This window comes from Aptenodytes forsteri, unplaced genomic scaffold (assembly GCF_000699145.1).
Source record: "Aptenodytes forsteri isolate BGI_AS27 unplaced genomic scaffold, ASM69914v1 Scaffold472, whole genome shotgun sequence".
Lineage (NCBI taxonomy): Eukaryota > Metazoa > Chordata > Aves > Sphenisciformes > Spheniscidae > Aptenodytes > Aptenodytes forsteri.
Window position 1 is genome coordinate 93,587 of NW_008796038.1, and position 23,142 is coordinate 116,728.

Below are 23,142 nucleotides of genomic sequence, written 5' to 3' on the forward strand. Positions count from 1 at the left end.
CCCAACCCAACCTCCACCCTCCCGGCACAGCGGTGCGGGCCGTTCACTAGCCGCAGGGCTTCTGAGCTCCCCGGGTCCAAGTCTAAAAACAGAATCGGAGGACAATAAATCCTGGCCAGAAATGCCTGCCTGTCCAGTGGCTGGCAACGTGGTGGACCTCCCCTTGCAAGAGGTCTTGCAAGGTCTCCACCAGCATGTGGCATTTCTGCTACTACTGCACCCTGGGTGTGCATGCATGAACACCTTTTGGGACAAGCCTGCTAGGACCATGCCCAGTAGATTGTGAACCTGGCCAAGTTACAGAGGAGCTCCCATGATGTGAGTATCCTTATGGGGACAAGCAGGCAAGGAGGCACCAAGCGCATCGTGCACCTGAGCAAGGAATAGCTTGGTGAAGAGAAGGGACTCCCCGAGAACTAGAGGCTGTGCAGTAGCACGGATCAAAAAAAACCCACAGAGGCAGCTGCAACCCTGGTGTGCCACGGCTCTGCGCATATGGTGGAAAGCCTACATCTTACAGGCTTGGGATTTCTGGGAATCCCAGGCTTGGTGTTTCCAAGCACTTTGCCTGAGGGAAGCCAGGGTCAGGTACCCCTCGAAACAGAAAACAACTTGTGCTTCCTGGTGGGACCGCAGAAACAAGGGGTGGTTGAGCCAGGACAAGGAGGAGCTGGATGGGTGAATTTGGTCAGACTGCATGGCCTTCCCCAGGGGAGGACTGATCCCCGACTCACCGCCACTGACCTGCGGACGCAGAGCACGAGACGCCTGCGTGCCCCCTCGACTTGCAGCTCTCAGCGCCCCAGAACTTGACCTTGCATTCGAAGAGGGCCCCCTCCGTCCCGGTGCACTCCACGGCATCCACCCAGATCAGGCCATCTCCTGTCCCAAACCAGGCAGACCCAGCGGCTGAGTGCGCCGCCCCGCAGCCCAGCTGCCGACACACCACGTGGGCTTCGGCCAGGTCCCAGCCATCGGTGCAGATGCCCCCCCAGCGCTGATCATGAAACACTTCAACTTTCCCGGAGCACAGGTCTGAGCCGTTCACCAGGCGGAGGCTTCCGAGGTCAGAAATGCCTGATCCTACAACATCAGAGAGCGTACACACGTTAAGGAGATACCTCCAGCTGCCAGCAACGGGTTTACACCAGAGGCTGAGCAGCCCTGGGGGTCAAGGATGCTCATGCGACGACAGAGAGGGCAGACCTTTGAGGTGTGATGTGAACTGACCCAAGTGGTGCTCACGGCTTGACTAGCATGGGCTTGACCAGACTGTAGTCAATGGACCTTACATAGTTTGCCTTCCTAAAGCAGACACACAGGGCAGGGTCCAGTCACCAAGATGTAGGTGTCCTTGTGCCATTTTGGGACTCCTGGGATACCTCATCTGCCCTCCAGCTGCTGCTCCTGAAGGGCACAGGTTTTCCTGTAGGATCTCTTAGCCCAACTAGGGTGAGATGCTACCTTCCCATGCTGGGGCGACTGAATTCAACGCTGGCTGTCTCGGTCGGTGACACCCGGATATTAAGCAAAGTCCATCCTGATATAAAGCAACCTGGTTGCAACACAGTAGCCCCAGCTTCTTAACAGTCACTAAAATGGGCTGCGGGGGTCCTCTGGCAGAAAGTCAGAGCTGGAGAGGAGGGAGAGGGATGGGAGATGGGCTGTCATGGGCTCACGCAGCTCTGAGCATCACGGGGTACATCTACCATGGATCAACCAAAGATGTTGGAGAGTCCTCCCTGACTGTAATGGGAGAAGACCCATTCATACTGCAGTCTGCCCTGCTGTGAAGAAATAGGCGGCCATGTTGTAATCTGCCTGATGGGAATGGTCTCTGGCCCATGCTGACTGCCAGGTTTTGTGATAAATAACATCAGCCAAAAGCATGCCAGAGACCGTATTTTTAGCGATAGCTGTGCAAATGGGCAAGTGTTTGCTTTTCTCGGACTTTAATGTCTGCATACAGCTGCCCTCTTCCACTAGGATGGACCACGAGCGGCTGACTTCAAAGCATAGGGTCTCCAGGCTGGCTGCAAACTGTTCCTGCGTCGCAAGCCCTTGCACCCACAGGGGAAAGCAGAGTCAAACCCCAGTGCAGGAGGACCGTGGTAAGGGGTTTGCTGCGGTGCTCCCGGTGCCATGATGGGCAGTGGTTACCTGAGCACACCACGCTGGCATCTTCTCCATGCTCGCACCCATGGACACCCCAGCCCTTGGCTCTGCATTCGGAGAGGGCTGCCTCAGTCCCCATGCAGCGCACGTCATCCAGCCAGATGGGTCCCTGTCCCTGCCCGAAGTGAGCCCGCCGCGGAGCCGTTACCACCGTCCCGCAGTCCAGCTGCCGGCACACCACTTTGGCATCCACGAAGTCCCAGCTGTCATCACACACTGTCCCCCATTTCTCATTGTGAAACACCTCGACCCTCCCGGCGCAGCGACCTGGGCCATCCACCAGCCGGACAGGGGCAAAGGTGGAAACAGCCGAACCTGCAAACAGTCAGGGAGATGTTCAGAGCATCCAGCCACTTCATGGGAGGAGGAAGGACCCTGCGTTTTGGCACGTAGCCGGTGCTGTGTGGTCACATCTCCTCTGAACCCGCAGCATCTCATCCCCAACTCATGGAGGAACTTCTCAAAGGGTTTAAGGGTACTTGACCCAGCAGCAAGTAGGGTGAAGCTGGCATCTTGCTCCCAACTGGGATGGGGGAAATTACCGGTGCATCCTGACCTACTGCTGGTGCTGGAGTGAAACCCACCTGAGCATACCACGCTGGCGTGCTTTCCGTGGCTGCAGCTGCTCTCTCCCCATGGGCTTGCCCGGCATTTCGTAAGGTCTGGCTCCGTCCCCTGGCAGTTCACGTTGTCCAGCCAGATGCGTTGAGGTCCGGTGCCAAAGTCTGCCCCCTCTAATGCCGGCAGTGCCGTCCCACAGCCCAGCTGCCGGCACACGACCTCAGCGTCCTGCTTATCCCAGCCACGGTCGCAGACAGCTCCCCACTCCTCCTGGTGAAACACCTCGACTCTGCCGGCGCAGCGGTGCGAGCCGTTTGCCAGCTGGAGATGAGCTGGCTCGGGGATGATCGAGTCTGCAAACGTGCAGATTTATTAATGCCTTCAGACGGCGGCCGGTTTCCCTCCATGCTTATCCTATTGCAATTAAGCTCCCGTCCCCTTTTCAAGCTGTCAAAAAGCACAGAGGAGGGGAGAACAGGAGGGCTTCCCACCACCACCCGAAACTCCCCCCAGGAGCACCCTGCACCAGAGCATCTCCCTGCAGAGGGTGGTCTGCGCTGGTACTACATCCTCCTGGACCCGAGCCCCACTCCCTGCAAGAACTGCTTGCCAGGCAGGTTGCTTTCGCCGAGCTTCTCCCAACAAGTTGGTCCTTTTGTTGGAGCTGGCAGGTTCCCAGAGGGGTGGGAAATAGGGATCCCTGCAGGAATACCTCCCACCGCCTTAAATAAACACCTTGGAATGGGAAGAGCAGCCCTCCGATGGGACCATCAGGTGCAGAGAGGGTCTGGGAAAACCCCCCTGGCTGCTGATGCTGATCCCCAGTCTTACCTGGGGGTACAGACCTGCTGTCATGACACACACCCCCTCCTGCCACCTTGCATGGACCAATACCGAAGGAGCATTGGTCACCTGAGCAAACCACGCCAGCATCTTCCCCGTGGTAGCAATTATTAATGCCCCACGGCCGGGCCCGGCAGGCGGACAGCGTGCTCTCCATCCCCGTGCAGTTTGTCTCGTCCATCCAGATGATGCCATCCCCTCGCCCGAACTGACCCCCCCCGGGGGCTGACAGTGCTCGCCCGCAGTCCAGCTGCCGGCAGACGACCTCGGCGTCCAGCAGGTCCCAGTTGTCATCGCACACGGTCCCCCACTTCTTGTTATGGAAGACCTCAACCCTGCCAGCGCAGCGGCTGCCATAGTTCACCAGCCGAACCTGGTCGCCCTCTGAATTACCTAAAAGAGGGAAATATGGGGAAGGGCCAGCACACTGCGACCCCCGGGTAAGGAAAACTGCCCTGGCACCTTCTCAGGTTGTTGCACCAAGTACTGCAGGCTCATCCAATCACCGCAGAAAGGAGATGGCTGATCCCCAGTGCCTGCTGGCAGAGGGGCAAGAGGCTGCAAGCTGCACCACAGCAGCATCCCACTCAATGGCATCGGCACCAACCCCTCCAGGAGGACACCCAAAATTTCTCCAGCCCCCCCCAGACATCCCACGACCCCCCGTGATGAAAACGCCCATGAAGAGGGCACATTGTCTAGGGCTGCTTGCAGAGGTGGAAAATCAAGGTGATGGACCAAGACCCCCCCCACTTCTCGTGCTGTGTTGTTCCCAAGAGGGTTACCTGCGCACACCACGCCAGCTTCTCTCCCATGGTGACAAGTGCCATTGCCCCGGGGCTTTGTCTTGCATGCAGAGAGGGCAGTCTCCGTCCCTACGCAGCTCACGCTGTCAGGCCACATTTGCCCAGGTCCTTGCCCAAAATGGAATCCGCCGGGTGCTGACAGTGCTCTCCCACAGCCCAGCTGCCTGCACACTACTCGAGCCTCGGCCAGACCCCAGCCCTCGTCACACAGGGCTGCCCAGGTGCCGTCATGGGTGATCTCCACCCTGCCTTCGCAGTGCGTCGAACCGTTGACCAGGCGGAGCTTGGTGGCCATGGACATCTGTGAAGCTGCCAATGACACGCAAGGGTAGGTGCACCGGGAGAGCCACGGCTGCTTCTGCTCCAGCCTGAGCATCCTCCGTGCGCGGTGAGTGCCCAAACTGGAGACCGAGTGCCCGTAATGTTCAACATCTTCTTAAAAGTGAATTTTGAGGGGTGGCTTTGCAAAGGGGCTTTATTGCAAAGACACTTTATTGCAAAGTCACCTTATTGCAAAGACACCTTACTGCAAAGTCATCTTATCATAGAATGATAGAAGGGGGGTTGGAAGAGACCTTTAAAGGTCATCTGGTACAACCCCCCTGCAATGAGCAGGGACATCTTCAACTAGATCAGGTTGCTCAGAGCCCCGTCCAACCTGACCTGGAATGTTTCCAGGGATGGGGCATCCACCACTTCTCTGGGCAACCTCTTCCAGTGTCTCACCACCCTCATCGTAAACAATTTCTTCCTTATATGTAGTCTGATTCTCCCCTCTTTTAGTTTAAAACCATTACCCCTTGTCCTATCGCGACAGGCCCTACTAAAAAGCCATCTTTCTTATTAAGCTCCCTTTAAGTACTGAAAGGCTGCACTAAGGTCTCCGCAGAGCCTTTTCCAGGCTGAACGACCTCAACTCTCTCAGCCTTTCCTCACAGGAGAGGTGTTCCATCCCCCTGATCATTTTTGTGACCCTCCTCTGACCAGCTCCAACAGGTCCATGTCTTTCCTGTGCTGAAGGCTCCAGAGCTGGACACAGTACTCCAGGAGGGGTCTCACCAGAGCAGAGTAGAGGGGCAGAATCACCTCCCTCGACCTGCTGGCCACACTTCTTTAGATGCAGCCCAGGATACGGTTGGCCGCCTGGGCTGCGAGTGCACATTGCTGGCTCATATCCAGCTTTTCATCCACCAGTACCCCCAAGTCCTTCTCGGCAGGGCTGCTCTCAATCCCTTCATCCCCCAGCCTGTATTGGCAGTGGGGATTGCCTTGACCCAGGTGCAGGACCTTATTGCAAAAGCACTTTATTGCAAAGTCATTTTCCTGCTCCCTGTTGCACAGCCCAAATGAAAGAGCTGAGCTACACATGCATCAAAAACTCCATCAAAAGCCCTGCATCGTGGACAATGGGTTGAGACAGACCTGGCCTGGCTGGATGGGGAGGAACTGGGGACGGTGAGTTATGCCTGCAGAAAGCTTTGCATGGTACAGCTTAGTTGCCCCCAAGGCAAACCAGGCTTTGGGTTAGGTCCTCGGTAATTCATGCATGCGACTGCAAACGAATGGCCCTTTGCTGTTCCTGCAGCTTAGCACTGGATTCACGGCAGCAGGAGGTGGGTGAGGGCTTTGCAGGGCGACTTGCCTGCCTGCGTGCTGCAGGTGCTTCCCAGCACTGCAAAGGGGATGCCGCAGACGAGCAGCCTTGGGGGAGAATGCAGGAGCTATCCCACGATCCCTTAGGAAACCCTGAAAGTCTGATGTTGACCCCTCTTGCACCTTGAGGTGAGTTACCTGAACATATCACTCCAGCATCCTCCCCGTGGAAGCAGTTGTTGTCCCCCCACGCGCTGGCCTGGCAGTCGAAGAGGGTGTCCTCAGTGCCGGTGCAGTTCACCTCATCCAACCAGATGGGATCGTGGCCCCTCCCAAAGTGAGCCCCGCTGGTGGCCGACAGCGCTGTGCCACAGCCCAGCTGCCGGCACACCACTGCCGCGTCCACCAGGTCCCAGCCATCGTCGCAGACCGTCCCCCACATGTGGTTGTGGAGCACCTCCACCCTCCCGGCGCAGCGGTTGGGGCCATTGAGCAGCTGGAGGGTGCCCAGGGCGGTGATGCTGGAGTCTGCGGGTGCCCCAAGGGGAACAGTTGGAGAACGGTTGTGCATCACTGTCGGTACAGCAGGAAGGGATGCAGGGATGGAGGTAGTGCACAGCTGGATCGCTGCCATCCTGGGCTACCTGAGCACTCAACGCTGGCGTCCTCCACGTGGTGACAGTTGTGTTCCCCCCACGGCCTGGCTCGGCATTCGGAGAGGTTCCTTTCCTCCCCGGTGCAGTTGACCTCATCCAACCAGATCTGTCCTGTCCCTTCTCCATACCGAGTTCCTGGTGCCACCGACAGCACCGTCCCACAGCCCAGCTGCCGGCACACGACCCGACCCTCGGAGGAACCCCAGCCGTCGTCGCACACTGTCCCCCATGTCCCGTTGTGGAGCACCTCCACCCGCCCGGCGCAGCGGCCGGGACCGCCCACCAGGCGAAGGAGCCCCCCTGGGCTCTCAGCAGCGGTGCCTGCAAAGCCAGGAGGTGAAAGAGGAGGGGAGTTGAAATCCTGGGGGTGAATGGGGCTCGGCTGCTCACATGTTTGAGATGGCTCCTGCTCCCCAAAAAGGGTTTCAGAGGAGGCACTGACCATCCCACACGTGCCCTGGGCATCTGTTTGTAGGCAACTGAGCCCCATCTCTGCATCTAAACACCTGAATTTAACCATCTTAACCTCAGTGGGGCTCCCACACCCCAAGAGTCCTTTTCTTGCTCATGTAATAGGCAGAAAAAAATGGGTATTTGAGCTTATGCAAGTTTTTGTACAAGCGGCCAGCAGCAAAGATGGAGCTTCACCATCAAGAGTGGGTAATGCCTTGGGGTCCAGCTGAGCCACGAGCTTGCAGGGGTGAGTGGAAAAGTGCTTGAACTAAGGGTCTTGGCAATGTGCAAGACCCACAGCGTGAGACTGCTGCTGGTCCCATAGGCACGCTTTTGCAAGAGCACTAACTGAAGGGAGACTGTGCAGAAAGGAGCTGTAGCTGGACATTAGTCACATGGAGAGCTCAACTGGGTCAGCAGTAAAAGAAGTTCAAGAGGGATACGATTGCATTGTGTAAATAAGCTTTTTGACCATGGATAATGATTTCTAAAGTGCTCAGGCACTGATCTGTGTGCGGGTCTGACCATCAGCAAGCGAGGGGCCAGACATAGCACTTGGGAAGTCACAGGGGCCAGAAAGAGGACGAAACAGGTTAAAAATCAAATCCCTGAGTCATTCAAATACGGCCAGCATCTGGGCAGCTGTGGCACGCTGCATGCAGGCGTGGGTAGCTCAGCTCTTTCATTCGGGCTGTGCAGTGGGGAGCAGGAAAGCATCTTTGCAATAAAGCATCTTTGCAATAAAGCATCTTTGCAATAAAGCATCTTTGCAAAAGCATCTTTGCAATGAAGCCCCTTTGCAAAGCCACCCCTCAAAACTCACTTCTACGAGGAGGATGAACCAGAGGCATTGCAGGCATTCGGTCTCCAGTTTGCAAGCTCTCCTGTCCCCGGGCTAAGAGCACAGTCCTGATGATGGCTGGCTCTTCTGGTTCATCCTTTCCCCATGCGCCTTTTGCTCTCCTTCCTTATTTTTACTAGGAGCAATGAGGCTACCCTGGGATAAGCAATAAATCAGCCCCGCAGCTGAGACTTAGCAGCTGATAGATTTCTTGGCATGTTTCTTGCAAGCACAGCCCGGTCGCATGTGCATTTACTGTGCTTGGATGGACGAGTCCCAGCACAGGTGACTCCAACCAGCCAGGAGATACTGACTGGAGATACTGACTGTCGAAGAGGAAAATGCCGTACTGAAATTTCCAGGAGCAGGATTTCCAAAAAAAAGTGGGAAGATTGTACTGTTGGTGAATAGATCACCAAAGAAGGAGAAAACCCAAGCGAGTTAAAGCAAAATTTTAGTTCCAAGAGGCAGTGGTACAAACTGGCCTTAGCAACTAATCATCCTGGAAATTAAAACAAAATCCCTACCAGCAGAGAAAGCGTGTTGCTAATTTTGCTCGCTCCAAACCTGATCCAAAGATGAGCGTTTCTGCTCGTGCCCTTTGTAAATGTGAAACAGCACTAAGAAGGGTGCCCAAATCAAATAACCAGCTTCTGCTCTGAGCTGGGGCAGCCTGGGCAAAGCCCTGAGCCCTTTCTTAACCATTTCCAAAGCAAAGCTGCTGTTGAACCATTGGCATGACATTGCTTTTGCAGCAGAGCTGTTCCCCAGCCTTGCACCCACGTCTGAGAGCAAACCATGGTTGTGGATAAGGGACCTGTAGGGTCTGTGGCTTCCTCGCAGCTCTGCCTGAGCACAAGGGTCATGTCTCTCACCAGCATCTTGCCTGTGTGCCCCGTTAGCCCAACAAATATTCAGTTCCTTATGCTGCACAGCCATGAGCAACCCAGCCTTGTCCTGGCAATGTGGGTCCCTACTTGCTCACCCCTCTGACGTACGGGGAGCCGCCCGCTTAATGCACAGTGCTGTTGGGATTGGCCAAGCCCCCTCCATGCTGCAATACCATGAGTTTGCCATGCACGGCCCGGGATAAGCCAAGATTAAAGCAGGGCAGGAGGCCATGGCCAGCTGAGAGACAGCTTCAGGATGGGGCATGCTTCCCTCCACTCTTGTAATGCTCACAAGCCTTAAATTATGGGGAACAAGCCTTTGATTATGGGGCAAAACCGTGTGTGCAGAAGTAGACCTGCAATGCATGGCTCTTGGAGTGAAGCAGAGATAGCTGAGCTCCCGACTTAGTGTAAAAAACCCTTTCACTTGCCTCCAAAGCCATCAGAAGCCATTCCCACCCTGCCCCAGACCCCCAAGAGAAAGCCAGGACGCCCGACCAGCCTCTGCTGTACTCCACGAAGTGCTAGCTGAGCAGGCTAGAGGAGCAGATGTAGCCAATGGGCTCCCTGTGATCAGCAGCAAAGGCGAATGCCACTCACCCCAAAGGCATGCCATCAGGAGGAGGGTCCCCATGCTCTTGGCCCCACCGCAGCTGTGTTGGTTTCTGCCCCCCAGGCGGCTGGACGAGGGATGGAGACAGCCCAGCATCCCCACGTTCGAAGCCTGGCCACGGGCTGGAGGCTGGAGTGGACTGTCCTTGTGAGAGATGCCAGCTGAGCCCGGTGTCCCACTGGCCGACTGGGAGGGCAAACTGGGTTTTCTGCAGTGAGCCCTCCTCTTCCTACGCCCTGCTCCCCCCTGGGAGCTTCACCTCCTGTGAAGCTCTTCCAGGAGGTGACCCGCTGCCCCATGCAGCAGCCAGTCTTGTCATCGGCTTGCGAAATGGCAAGCTGTTCCAGGAAAACATGGAGCAAACAAAACCCTCTCGGGTCCCGTCTCATACGTGCCAGCCCCTGAGGGCACCTCAGCTGCCCTGATGCATCCTGGTACAAGATATCTACTTTCAACAAGCCAAATCGAGCCTTTATGCACAGAACTGGGGAAATAGAGCTACATTAGCTTCATTAGAAAGTGTCTGGTTGGGTTTTGGGGGGTGAGGGACCATCCACTGCAAGAAAATAGGTTACTAAAGGCTGGAAATGGCTTTATTGTGGAGGCTGGAACCAGCACCTGCACTGTAGCTGTTTGTCATCAGGTGAACCTGGACACCATGAGAAAGGGGTCTTGCACCCACCTTGCGATGCTTTGAACGGCTCAGTCGGATTTGGAAAACAAGGGGAACTGCCATTTTCTTATCCTACTGTGGCTGCACTTGCAAGACCCCAAGGGTCCCTTTTGGATTAGCAGTTTGCTTCCCAATTGCTGTTATGCAGATGACACTCCAGGCATGTCCCTTGCAAATCGCTGCCTCAAGCATGTCCTGAGATGCCAAGAGGATGGAAGAGTTTGCTGTCCTCCCATCCCTTCGTGGTGGCACGCTGAAGTTGTGCAAGGAAAGGGCCTGAAGCCAGAGCAAAAATGAGTTTTGCAAAAGGGTCATCAAATTAGCATCACTCGTTGCTCCGAATGGGAGGGTTCAGACGAAGGTGGTTGCTGTGCTCATGGTGCACTGAAGATGGAGCTTGCATTGGGCAAGGATGTGACCCCTGCCAGAAACAGGGTGGATGGTTCTGCCCATGTCTGTGCAAAAATCAGAAGCAAAACTGGAGTATGTAATGGGAAGAGGACAGCATGGCCAGGAAGGTCTCAGGCTGAGTTTAACTTGTTCAGCCTGGCAAAACCTGAGAGGGGTAGTAGAGTGGAGAGTAGATTGCTGCCTGTAGGAAGATCAAACAGGAGAAATCCAAACCCCAGAGGCATGCAGAGCTAGGGCTGAAGACCAAAAGGAAAAAAAGAAGTGTACTAAACAAAGGTACAAGAATGAGCGGGTGAAAATTAGGCTGGAAATGAGTCAAAACTCATCTCATAAAAAGTCGAGCAGTCAGGAAAGGTGACTGTATTCATTTGGACTGAGGTTCAGTGAGCCCAAGGACTTTGTTCCCCTTCTTTGCAAACAAACAGGCCAGCCGGAAAGAGATTCCCGACACCGATCGGCACGGAAATGCTGTGAACTGTCGTAGCTTGACGCGGCCAATACAGCTCTGGGCAAGGATTTTTCTGCTGGGGCTGTTTTCACAGTTTGGACAAACAGCCGCTCTGGAAGTGAGTCATGGTCCTACGTCCCTTCTGCTCCTTTTGAATTTGGGTGTTGTGTCCCCCTGGGAAGTCTGAAAAAAACCCTTCTTGAGATACTGTAGTCCCTGCAGAGCATCTCTGCAGAGCAGCCCATGGCCTGAGCTTGGATCTAGCAGGTGTTGGTCCCGCATGTTGGAGCCATGAAGAGCCCCAACTCATCCCAACTTTATTACAAAGACCTTCTCCAAACAGTGCAGATATTTTATTGCATAAAACTGGGTCCAAGGTCCTGTTTTCCCCTATTCTGAGGACACTCTACCCAGAGCTAGAAGGAGTCCTGGGCCTTTGATGTAAACTTTGGGACAGGCAAGGCTGGAGGACCAGGTCTTCTGGGGCAGTCAGCAAGAAGATGAGAAGGCTTGGGTACTAGCAGGAGGATGAGAAACCCTGAAGTCCCAGGAGTGATGGACGTCCATGGAGGAGTAGAAGATGACCTTGTGGCCATGCGTTGACAGGAGACACCTGGCCAGGGGGGCTCTATTGCTGGGGTTTAGGACAAGTAGCAAGACGCAAATTGGTCACAGCTGCCAGCTGCTGGCTGGGAGGGAAGGAGAGGTGGGAGGCTAGACCTGAAGGGCATTGAAATACATGCTGTGACTCTTTCATTAGGTGTGTCTTCTCCCTGCTGCCTCTTGCACCAACTCTTCCCTTCCATGCCCTTGTGCAGAGATCAGCTCGTCCCGCAAGGCACGCCTTCATCACAACCTTGTGTTGGTCACCTTGGTGGTCAAGCTTGTGGTCCCTTCAATCCCTCCCCATGGCCCTGGGACGTTCCTCTGACCATGGCCCCTCTTGGCTTCTCCAAAGTGTTGGATGGTTTGGGGCTCAGACCTGACTCCATGGGTTGCTCCATCAGGAACATGACCCTTCCTTGTTGGTGGTATCTCACCCAGCGTTAGCAATCTTGAGTCTCCTGTATCTGACCCGATCATCTACAGTCCCTCTATAACCAAGGGGCCTGTTCTTCCACCGCTTCCACCTCACCAAGTCACTCCATATCCCTGAATCTGTATAATGCTGCATTCTCATTCTTTTGGGTTTCGGGGTTTTTACTGATATTCAAAAGTGGATTGAATAAATAAAATGGGTGAGGGACTCCTCACCCTGTTCTGGATGGGCTTTTAAGTGCGCTCCTCATTTTGCAAAGGTGGTTGCGTACAGTGCGGGAGAGCACCCTGCTTGCTCGCTCCTGGATCAGGAAGTAATCCTCACTTCCATGGGAGATTAGGGGAAAAGGTATGATCCTCCTGGGAATGCGGTGAGGGTGATGACACTGGGTGCCACTGCAGATGACTCTGCAGGGGGTTGTAGGGATTATAGGGGGCTATAGGGCTGGGAATAGGGATTGTAGCGGTTGTAGGGCTGGGAATAAGAGGAGTCTGTGCAGATGGGGTTAGGATGCTGGAGCCTACCCGGAGGACCAGATAGGGGTTATTCTGAGAAGACCTTGCTTGGAGACTGAGGGACTTCATGGTGCTGCATGGAGGAACTGGGACCCACAGAGGCTCAGCACAGTGATCTGGGGGCTGTGGGGCACACAGGCAGGGGTCTCGGTTCTGCCAGAGGGGTCCTCTCTGCTGACCGTCGCAGTGACTGCTCTGCTTTTCTGGCTTCACAGAACTGGGTCTTCTGGGGTCCTGAGGGGGCCTTGCCTTCGACATCAGGAGCATGGCTGCCTATGCCTCTGATGATGTCGCGGTGTCCTCTGTCTCCTTTTTAAGTGGCTTGTCTGCAAAATGAAGGAACAGGGTGGTACATGGAGGGTGCAATCCCCAGCCCCAGGTTGGGGTGCATCCATGCCAGCCAGGAGTGCAGCCAGCTCCACAAGCAGGCCAGGTGCACCACATGCTGTGGTCCTGCTCTTACCTGGGGAGCGTCCAGCCTGTCTTCCACACCTTGTCCACAGGTAGAGGACCAACAGGGTCCCACAGACCATTGCCCCCATGCTGAGCAGGCCTGCCAGCACCGAGCAGGACTGTATAAGGTCTGCAGGGAGAGTGAAGCTCAGAGGGGGTTGGTTGGATGGCCTGACCCTCTCTGCCCCTCTCACCCTTCCCTTCTGCTGCATGTTTTTGGGGACTTGCAACATCGTCCCTCACTGCCCTCCTGGGCGCTGGGGCTGACCCCTCATCGGCAGGAGTGACAGCTCACGCTCTGCTTCAGGAGGGTTGGTGCATGGGCACCCCACCCCTGTTGGGCTAATGCAAACAGAGTGTGTCCACCGGGGACTCCATGCCCACTGAGATGCCTTCACCCAGTTGGTCCCACTCCGCTGCCTTCCAGCTGCTGCCTTCAGGTGCCTCTACCCTGCCCACCTGACGGCTCCCAGCAAAAAGGTTTATGGCAACGCTTCTGCCTGCCTGGGAGGAGGCCAAGGCTGGGATGGAGATAGGAGCCTTTACCCCACCATGTGTCTGCACCAGGTTGGCCCTGATGCAGACGGAGTGGATGACGGGGGATCCCGGTGCTTACCTTTCTGCTCTGCACACACCACGCTGGCTGCCAAGCCCTGCCTGCACGGCCCCAGACCCATCTCTCTCTGCTGGCACTCCAGGAGCAGCAACTCAGTCCCCCGGCAGCTGAGCCCCTCCAGCAAGGCGCGGCCGTCCCCCTGCCTGAGTTGGGCTCCAACGGGTGCTGACTGGGCTGGCCCACAGCCCAGCTGCCTGCAGACCACCCCAGCTTCCAGCAAGCTCCATCTGCTGCCGCACACCCCATGCCAGGTAGCGTTGTAGAGCACCTCCACCCGCCCCGCGCAGGGACCGGGGCCGTCCTGCACCCGCACCTGCAAGGGGTCTGTGCCTGCAAGAAGGAGCAAAGGGGTGAGATGGCCCCTCTGACACAGCAGGCAGATGAAGAGGGGCGTGCAAGGTGCACATGTGTGCAAGGATGGGCATACATGCCATGTGCCAGCTGTACCTGCTGCACAATTCCCCCTCCCAGCTCCCTTGCAAGGTCATTCCCATCACTGATGTCCCACCAGTGCTGCCAGCCTCCCAGTCCCACATAAAACCCTTTTTGGGGCAACTGAGCATTCCAGCACCTCCACCCGCCCCGCGCAGGGACCGGGGCCGCCCTGCACCCGCACCTGCAAGGGGTCGTCCCCCTGCCTGAGTTGGGCTCCAACGGGTGCTGACTGGGCTGGCCCACAGCCCAGCTGCCTGCAGACCACCCCAGCTTCCAGCAAGCTCCATCTGCTGCCGCACACCCCATGCCAGGTAGCGTTGTAGAGCACCTCCACCCGCCCCGCGCAGGGACCGGGGCCGTCCTGCACCCGCACCTGCAAGGGGTCTGTGCCTGCAAGGAAGAGCGCAAGAAGGTGAGACGGCCCCTCTGAACCCACAGGGGCAGAGAGCCTCAGAGGGGTGTGCAAGGCACCCATGTGCATGGGGACAGGCGTGTATGCAATGTGCTGCCTGTGCCTGCTGCACCTTTGCTGGCTCGAATGCATAGCATGGGGACAGAGAGCCTGAGAGGATGGTGGCCAGAAGCTTGCGTGCATCTGCCCATGGGTCTGCACACTGCTTTGCACACCCACACACTTGCCCATTCTCCGTAGGCATCCTCATGGCGATGAGAGCTTCTGACTTGCTCCCGGGCATTTTTTTCCGGTGCCCTGCTGAAGGCAAGCCACCAGCACCCGTGACCAGGGATGGATTGCCTTACTCTAGCCCCTTGTACGAGATGCCTTAATAAGCAACGTCACCACAGGGCTGGTATCTGTGAGATGGGGCTCGTGGGAGACCCACACCCACCTCCCTGGTGGCACTTGACTCCTGTGTCTAGGAAAGGTGCGCCTGGATATTTTTTTTTTAAGCAAGGCTTTGCCCATCATTGATGGGCATCATCACTGATGAGCTAGAGGGACATAGTCTAGATTAAATCAATGAGTTAGGTGCACAACTCCTGTCTAGGCAGCGTGGCATTTTTGCTCAACTCCAAGCCAAGTGGCTGGGTGAAAGCTGACTTCTGCTCTGATGCTGGGGATTGGGAAGAATGAGCAGAGAGGAGAGAGCTGGCACAGCCCTGGGGTAGAACAGCAGCTCCAGCACCTGTCAAGTCCCTCCTGGGATAGACACCAACCATCCTGGCTCACCCGTCCCAGTCCCTGCAGCTTGGTGTTACCTGAGCACACCACGCCAGCATCCTCGCTGTGGCCACAGTTGTGCTCTCCCCAGCTGCTCAGCTCGCACTCAGTGAGGGCGGACTCGGTCCCCGTGCAGTGAACACTGTCCAGCCAGATGGGATCCGAACCTGGCCCAAAATGAGCTGAGCCTGGTGCTGACAGCGCCATCCCGCAGCCCAGCTGCCTGCACACGGCGGCGGCGGCATGGAGGTCCCAGGTGTCGTCGCACACGGTCCCCCACTTCTGGTCGTGAAAGACCTCGACTCTCCCCAGGCAGCTGTTCAAGCCGTTTGCCAGCCGCAGTGGGAGCTGTCCCGAAGTGTCTGGTTCTGTGAAGGGTGCAAAGGGTCATGTTCATGCCTGACTGTCATCCACGGCTCCAGCTGGGCTTTGCAACGTGCTAAGCCGCAGGAAAATCAGAGCATCCCTTCCGTGCGTGCAGACTCCATCTGCTACACCGACAGGGCTGGCTTGGGATTTGCTTCTCATTGGGGTGGATAAAGAGGGGTCGCAGCTCCAGAGCTTGGGGCTTGGAGCCTGACAAAGGGTCCTGGGGTCAACAGTGACTATGGGAGGGTCCTGGGGTCAGCAGTGAGTATGGGGGGTCCTGAGGTCAGTAGTACCTGGGACTCGATTGAGCTGATCCTGCACCCCAACCCGCACGGTACTCATTCCAAATAACATGGACCACCTGAGCACACCACACCAGCATCTTCCCGGTGGTCACAGCTGTTGGATCCCCACGGCCTGGCCTGGCATTCGGAGAGGGCAGCTTCTGTCCCTGTACAGTTCACATTATCCAGCCAGATGTGGCCGGACCCCTGCCCGAAGTGAGCCAAGCCCAGGGCAGAGACGGCCGTCCCACAGCCCAGCTGCCGGCAGACCACCACTGCCTCAACCAGGCTCCAGCCGTTGTCGCACACTGTCCCCCACTGATGGTGGTGCAGCACCTCCACGCGCCCTGCGCAGCGGCTGGGGCCATTCTCCAGGCGCAGATGAGCTGGTGTGTTGGTGGCTGTGCCTGCTCGTGACATGAGATACAAGGGGAGCATCAGACCAGGTCTCCCCCAAGGTGCTTCTTCTTGCCACCATGGTGAGACCCGTGCTGGAGGGTGCTCCCCTGTGTTTTGCACAGGGGGGTTCCCATGTCCACAAAGAGCCATTGAGGAATATCTAAAGTTTGGGGCTAAACATCTCTGCTGTGGGAAAAACCAGCTGTGCAACCTCAGAGCCCACGCACATTCAACATGAGCACAAGCAAACCATGAACAGCTGCAATCCTTTTTTTGAGTCCTCCTGGGTGGCCATCCATGAACCCCTCATGTGACCGCAGCAGCCCCCAAAGGGAGAGGCTTTCTGCAGACCCCCGTTGCCACTGCCCCTTCTTCGAAAAGACTTCAGCCCCACCCCCACCCCCATCTTTGCACAGCCCGTGGGCTACTGGTCCCCATAGCGTGGTGGGTTGGGACCTTGCTAGGAGCATCTAGCACCCAGCCCAGTGCTTCCCCTCCCTCCTTGGTGCCCACACGAGTGCACTTTTTGCGTGCTGCCCAAAAGGCATTGTTCCCTTCCTGTTATCCCTGCTGTTCCTTATTTTCATGGACCTGTGTGCTGAAGAGTGCCAGCATGGCATGTTGTAGGAGATGGGACAAGGGGGACAAGCACCCACCCAGGTGTCTGCTGCCCAGCCCTTGGCTGCGGCTGTGAAACCGATACGAATCCGATGGTCCCAGCAACCTGTGGCCTTTCCAGCTGTGGCTGGAGATCCTGAGGATGCCGGGACAGAAGAAGGAGGAAAGCTTTTTTCCTGGTGTTCATGGGGCACTACGTCTTCTTTGCAGGTGAAAGTGACAACCAAGGGGGCTCAGCACACCCATGTCTGTTGGGACAATTCTGACACCGGTGGATCTTCCAATTGCCGTGAGCACCTGCACCTCGACCAGCCACCAAAGCTCCAAGCTTTTGGAGCTCCAAGCTTTTGGCGCCTCACAGTTTGTGGCCATAAAATAGTGTTTTCTAGCTGATTGCAGCTTGCCAGAGGCAGGGGCATGGAAACCATCCTGTCTCTCGTGTTGGTGATAGGGAGGAGGAATCTGGGTGTCTCCTCCTGGCCGTTCCCTCCCCTGCCTAAGGCTGTGTCTCACAGTGCTGGCCTGCAAAACACGACGGGTCTCTAGTTCTGCCCGTGTCCCCAAAACACGCAGCCAAAGCAAGGCACGTGGGGTCCTGCTTACTGCGGAGGGGTGTGGTGTGCAAGGGGTCCCTGTGCCTCCCCCAGAGGTGGTTCAGCATCTCAGGAAGGTGGAGTTAGCACAGATAATATTTCCAAGCCTGCTTCCCAAATTGCTCCCTAGCCTGCAGTCCCTTGTATGGGACAAACCACAAAACCATCCCTTGCTGGGGCCGTGGGTGCTCTGTGCCGCAGGGAGGTTTTGGAAAACTGCGGGGCACCACTCCTTGCGAGGGAGTTGCTTTGTGGACCACGTGTCATCATCCCCCTCCACCCCATGATTTCCACAGGGCGTTACCTGAGCACACCACACCGGCATCTTCACCATGGTGGCAGTTGTTCTTTCCCCAGCCCTTCATCCTGCAGTAAGACAGGGCGACCTCCGTTCCCATGCAGTTGACGTCGTCCAGCCAGATGGGACCAGACCCTGCCCTGAAATGCCCGGCCCCGGGGGCTGACAGTGCCGTGCCGCAGTCCAGCTGCCGGCACACCACGCCAGCATCCTCCAGGTCCCAGTAGTCATCGCACACCGTTCCCCACTGGTTCTCGTAGAAGACCTCGACCCTGCCGGCGCAGCGGTGTGGGCCATCTGACAGGCGGAGGGGAACCCGCTGGGAAGCAACCAGGTCTGCAAGAGGGATACGGAGAGGGTCTGGTGTGGAAGAACAGCACCGGGAAAGGCTGTGTTGCTTGCATGAGCTTCATGGAGCCTCTGCGAACGGCAATGGCTTACGTGAATCATGGACGTGCTTCTCCTTTGGCTCAAAGACAAACCAAAAAAAAAACAAAATATCCAAGTCCAGGAGAGAAAATGCTCTGCAAACCCCCTTTTTGAAAGACAATTATCTTTAAAGGGGCTTCGGATATTTTTTTGCTTAGTATTCCCAATAAATTAAAAGGAAAACACTGCCGGCTAGACTGAAAACTCCGGGAAACTGTATGTAGAGAGCAGCTGCCAGCCACCCCATGGAAAGGGGTGGGGGGGTCTGTCTGTGTGCAGCCTGATGCTTTAATTAGTGATTTCCATGATGTGATAGAGCCTGCACAGCAAATTAGCCCAGGGTCCCTAGCCAAGTGGAGCTGTGTCTTAAAGGAGGGCATTACATGGGCTGAAACTACAGCAAGAAAGGTAAATATGAGGTGTTTAATCGCCATGGCAGTAAGCGCTGGAGTGGCTGAGCCACTCTGGAATGCCGAGGTTGGGGTCTGGGTAGAGGCTGCAGCATCCGCTGGAGAATGGGATGCAAAACAAGGCAGGCAGAAGCAGAAAAAAAATAAGAAAAGCTCCTTGGCATCCCACTTGCAGCACAATTTGTCACCTCCTGGAAAGTCTTCGTGTCTGCACGTCGCAGAGCAGAATAAATGCTCCTGTTTGTGCTGGGGGGAAGAGGACTTTGTGCCCTTTGTAAACGAACTGGCTGGCCCTGAAGAGGTGGCCAAGACAAATAAGCACTTTCTGGTTCTGACTGTCACCGGTTGGTAAGGCTCCAGGCATTTCCCAACCGCTCTGTGCAAAGGCAGTAGTGCAGAGGCCAGGATAATTACCCCGCTAACGAGGTCTCCTTCCCCATCCATCGCTTTCTCTTCCTTTTAAAGTCTGGTGGGTCGAAGGAGGCTTTGCCCCATCCATCTGCAAGCCCAGTCCCCCCCATTCCTGCAGATCTCCGACCCCGTCTTTCTCTTAGGATGCTCCTTCCCCATGCAAGAGCCACTCACCGCAGAGGCACGCCAGGTAGATGAGGAGCCCTGCTCTGGCAAAGCCAGCCAGGTTGCTGTGCAGGGACAGGAGGCAACGTCCTGAAAACCCCATGCCTGTCACATACGCCGTAGGACAGGTGACCGTCCCAGTGCGAGCTGCAAGCTGAGCTGGGTGCTGTCACTTCTGGGAAGGTGGCGAGAGCAGCTTTGTCCCCTCCTCTGCAGCAACGTGCCCCGTGTTTGCCTGGCGCTCATCCCTCCTCCTACACTGACCCCTCCTCCCTGCTGTCCCCAGGATTTTGCCCTCTGGTTTTAAGTGGTTTAAGTGCCCCCCCCCCAGCACCCATGTCTGCTAGGAGGCTCCCCCTGTTCCCAGCTGCGTCTGCCCTGTTTCATCCCCACCTCCCCAGTCCCCAGCCAGCTCCGGGCTGCGGATCCAGCAGCAGGAGGGTTTGCAACGCTCATTTACGGAGGTTTGCACCCTCGGGAAAAGCCGAGCCTCATCTTGCAGGTGTCCAAAGGTGAACCCCCGCTATACAGAGATATCCCCAGGGTGCCTGTGGAGGGCAAGAAGCCTCCTTTCCCCTGCGAAAATAAGGAGTTTTGACGGGTTGTGTACATTGAATAGCATGCTCTGGCTGGAGACTGTCCCAAAGTCACGTCGATGAAGCCATCAGGCATATAAAATGCACAGCCTATATTCTGGGAGTATCACATAATATAAAGAATAAGGGAGGGTGGTCCAGAAACCATGCCGTAGCTGCTGAGATTAAGCTGCAAACACGCTCAGGTTTTGGGCACCCCCATTGTTTTGATTCTTGTCCTGAGTTTAAGGGAATTTGGGGAATTTACAGACTGATCTCTGAGGCGGGCGATGGTTTAGCATAAACCCCCCGGGTTTGTGCTAAACAACCCCATGCTTGTACTGTAATTCGGGTTTTCAGAGAATAGTCTTGTCACCTGCAAGCAGCAGAATGGGTTGTCACAGGGACTCTGGGATGACTTGCGGGCTTTTGCCTCCCAAGGCTGGGGCTGGAGGCATGGCTACGGGGCAAGGAGCCTGCCCGCACCCTGGGGCTGGTGCAAGGAAAGCAGAGCATCGCCGAGCCCTGGGACCAGGACACTGGACCGAGTGGGCTCCTGGCCGTGCCATCATCAGAGATGATGGAGCTGGGCACAGCTGCAGCCCCTTTCCCTTCTCAGCTTCTGGCCAGGGAGGAAGGTCACCCATCCTCCAGAGATGAGTCCTCTCCTCAAACCCCCTCCCTGGGCTGTCTCCACTCAAATCCAGCCTGCAGCCCCCGCTACACTAGTCACAATGAACAGCAGGCATCGACATTTCTGAGACGACCCCGTGGGGCACACCACCCCTCTTTATGACCATGAGATGGGAAACGGCTACATCCCACTCAGTCCATGCTGGGCTGCCAGCTCCCCAGGGCCACAGGCTCCCACGGCTGTGCAAGGCGAGCTGAACCAAATATAAAGAGTCTCAGCAAAAAAGCAGTCCTGAAAGGATGTTCCGTGCTGCTCCCAGCGGTGAACATGGCCCCGGGGAAGGGTTGCCTGTGCACACAGTACTGGCATCTTCCCCACTGTGGCAGGAGCCTGCACCCCAGGGCTGAGCCGGGCACTTGGAGAGGGCAGTTTCTGGCCCCACGCGGTCCACGTTGCTCAGATGGATACACCCTGGCCCCTGTATAAAATCCTTACTGCTTTACGGTGGAAGACGACCATTAATTTTCAGCCTTTTGTTGCTGCAAAGTTTAAGCCTTTCCTAAAGAGAGCTTCCCCCATCTTTTCAATTCATTGCTCATGCCAAGAAGAGGAGCCCCGAAGGCTTCTCTGCCCACCTCCAGCTCCCTGTAGTCTGAACATCATCTTAGGGGCTGCAGGAAGGTTTGTCACCCACCCCCACCCCCCCCAGTTAATTAAGGTGTAGCCCTTGGCGTGACGCAGCATGGAGGCATGACGTCTTGCCCCCGTGATTTGCTTGCACAGCTACTAGTACCCTTTAACCTGGAAACATGAGCCTGGATAGTCCAACAGCTCCATCGTAAGCACAATGCAATAACTGTGAAGCCAGAAGAACCGAGTGAGTTGCATCCCTGTAGGCTTGCATACGATGGGCTGGGTTGTGAAGTCTTGCAAGATATGAAATGCATGATGCTCATGAAATCACTGATGTCCAGGGTAAACAAATCATTTTTGGCTAGTAAGACAGTACACCGGGGGGGGGGAACCAAACCTTGCTCCACTTTCAGCATTGCTATCCCAGCAGCTGCATTTTGAAACCCAACCCTCACCGCATTTGTTCAGTGCAAGTGAAAAGGGGTTTGTGTGTTCATGCTGTCAGCGGTGGGAGGGTGCAAGAGCTTTGCAGGCATCGCAGCCTGGAGAGACTTAGACTGCAAGCCCTGCTGACATCCCTCACGGACCCATTTTTAAGGGTCCTTGTGAAGCAGAGACACGGAAGCAAGTTTGGGGTTGGGGGATGCCCAATTTGACCAAGTATTTGACCAAGAGATCATTGTGTAACTTACCTTTAACTCTTACTTTAACTCCTAAGTAAGAGCTAAAGGTAAGTTACACAATATTTCCCACTGGGTCTGAGAAGTGTTTGATCCAACCCACCCCATAAGTGGCACAGGAGACAGGGTCAACATGCAAACCAGGCCACGTCTGATGGCCTCCAGCCTCCCAGCATCTAGACTTCTTGCGTTAAGCACGTTCCCTTTAGCATCTGCTTTTAGACACATTGTTCACACTTTTGCCTCATTTCTCTTTGAACTAGTTGACAGCATCAGCCCCCGCAACTCTCCCCGAGGCAGCAGCTTCCAGAAGCTCCCAGCCCTTTGTGCAGCCTCTGGACCTTGTACTTGCAGTACACCCTTCCTGAGACATGGCGACCAGCACTACACACACTACAAAAGATGTGGAAGAACCAGGGTTGTACGTCACAGCAAAATTATACCCCCTGCCTTGCCCTCAATGCTCTTCTTAGGGTTTGCAACATTTTGTTGGGTTTTTTTGGCTGCTGCAGCACACAGAAATGACGATTTTGGAGAACTCATTTGCAGCTGCCAACTGGAAAAGGAAAACATTCAAAGCCAGACATGGTGCACCATGAATTTCGTTGCATTGCATTGCACAGATGCATAGCTAGATGGCAGAAAATCGCCTTGTTATTCATGGGCAAGCAGTTGGAAACACTATCCTGTGACTGCCTCGCAGTCTCCAAACTTGCTTGCACCTTCCAGGGAGTGCGAAGAGGTCATGTATGTGCCAAGAGCTGAGCGTCACGAACTGTTCTCTGCAAGGTGGGGGATGCAATGGGAGAAGCCATCAGGATCTTCTTGTGTGGCTCATTTTTCTCGGCTGACTGCTCCCAGTGACTGTAATGGCAGCCCAGCACAGGTATCTGCACTTGAGCACTCGGGGTTTTTGCAAATGACTGGGGTCTGCACGTGCCAACATCTCCATGGTTCAGCCCACCACGGCTGATGCAATGCGGACTCATCTTGTGCTACCCCTTGGCCTTCACATCTCAGCATCTTCTGCTGAGCTGAAGCATCCGAAATCTCTCATCCTTCCCTTCAATGATGAATTAATCTATTGCAAACTCTGCCTAGATAAAGGTAAAGAAGAGATCCCAGAGAATAACTTGAGCTGGGGAAAATCCATCAGCCATAACAGAGGTGGAAGAAGCTCACAGCTTGAAAATTTTTAGTATAAGTGGCCTGATGCTGGCAATTACATGATTTTCTCCAACACACCTGATGCCCCTCTCCCCGCAGCCAGGCTGTAGGACTCCCCAGCACCACCATCCCTGGACATTTGGGCTGCTACACGCCCTGGCAGCCCTTCAGATCCACCCCAGAGCCCCTGAGGATTCTTGCGGTTCTGGATCCGGCACAGGCAGCCAAGCAGCTCCAGCTGCTCTCGCAGACCCTCCGGGGCAGTCTAGCCCCACC

General features: G+C 55.8%; 3 protein-coding genes across 3 annotated transcripts in view; all 3 read right to left on the reverse strand.

Moving 5' to 3' along the window:
• The window catches only part of LOC103904102 (deleted in malignant brain tumors 1 protein-like), an 11,527-nt gene extending 6,847 nt beyond the window's left edge, over positions 1-4,680 (reverse strand). Inside the window, 7 exon segments of the mRNA XM_019473696.1 lie at positions 1-8; positions 10-82; positions 745-1,083; positions 2,161-2,490; positions 2,760-3,089; positions 3,649-3,972; positions 4,365-4,680. The exon segment at positions 1-8 is cut by the window's left edge and continues 198 nt beyond it. Of these exon segments, the coding sequence (XP_019329241.1) occupies positions 1-8; positions 10-82; positions 745-1,083; positions 2,161-2,490; positions 2,760-3,089; positions 3,649-3,972; positions 4,365-4,680 (1,720 nt within the window).
• A 1,303-nt stretch (positions 4,681-5,983) lies between these two features.
• On the reverse strand, positions 5,984-12,784 carry LOC109279654 (scavenger receptor cysteine-rich domain-containing group B protein-like). Its single transcript, XM_019473697.1, has 4 exons — positions 12,697-12,784; positions 6,609-6,955; positions 6,177-6,483; positions 5,984-6,057 (listed from the first exon to the last, which is right to left on the reverse strand). The coding sequence occupies exons 1-4, from the start codon at positions 12,782-12,784 to the stop codon at positions 5,984-5,986; spliced, it is 816 nt and encodes a 271-aa protein (XP_019329242.1).
• Positions 12,785-12,790: 6 nt separating this feature from the next.
• The window catches only part of LOC103904104 (deleted in malignant brain tumors 1 protein), a 28,505-nt gene continuing 18,153 nt past the window's right edge, over positions 12,791-23,142 (reverse strand). Inside the window, 8 exon segments of the mRNA XM_019473698.1 lie at positions 12,791-12,843; positions 12,981-13,100; positions 13,587-13,916; positions 14,121-14,405; positions 15,240-15,563; positions 15,932-16,261; positions 17,769-18,098; positions 19,187-19,242. Of these exon segments, the coding sequence (XP_019329243.1) occupies positions 12,791-12,843; positions 12,981-13,100; positions 13,587-13,916; positions 14,121-14,405; positions 15,240-15,563; positions 15,932-16,261; positions 17,769-18,098; positions 19,187-19,242 (1,828 nt within the window).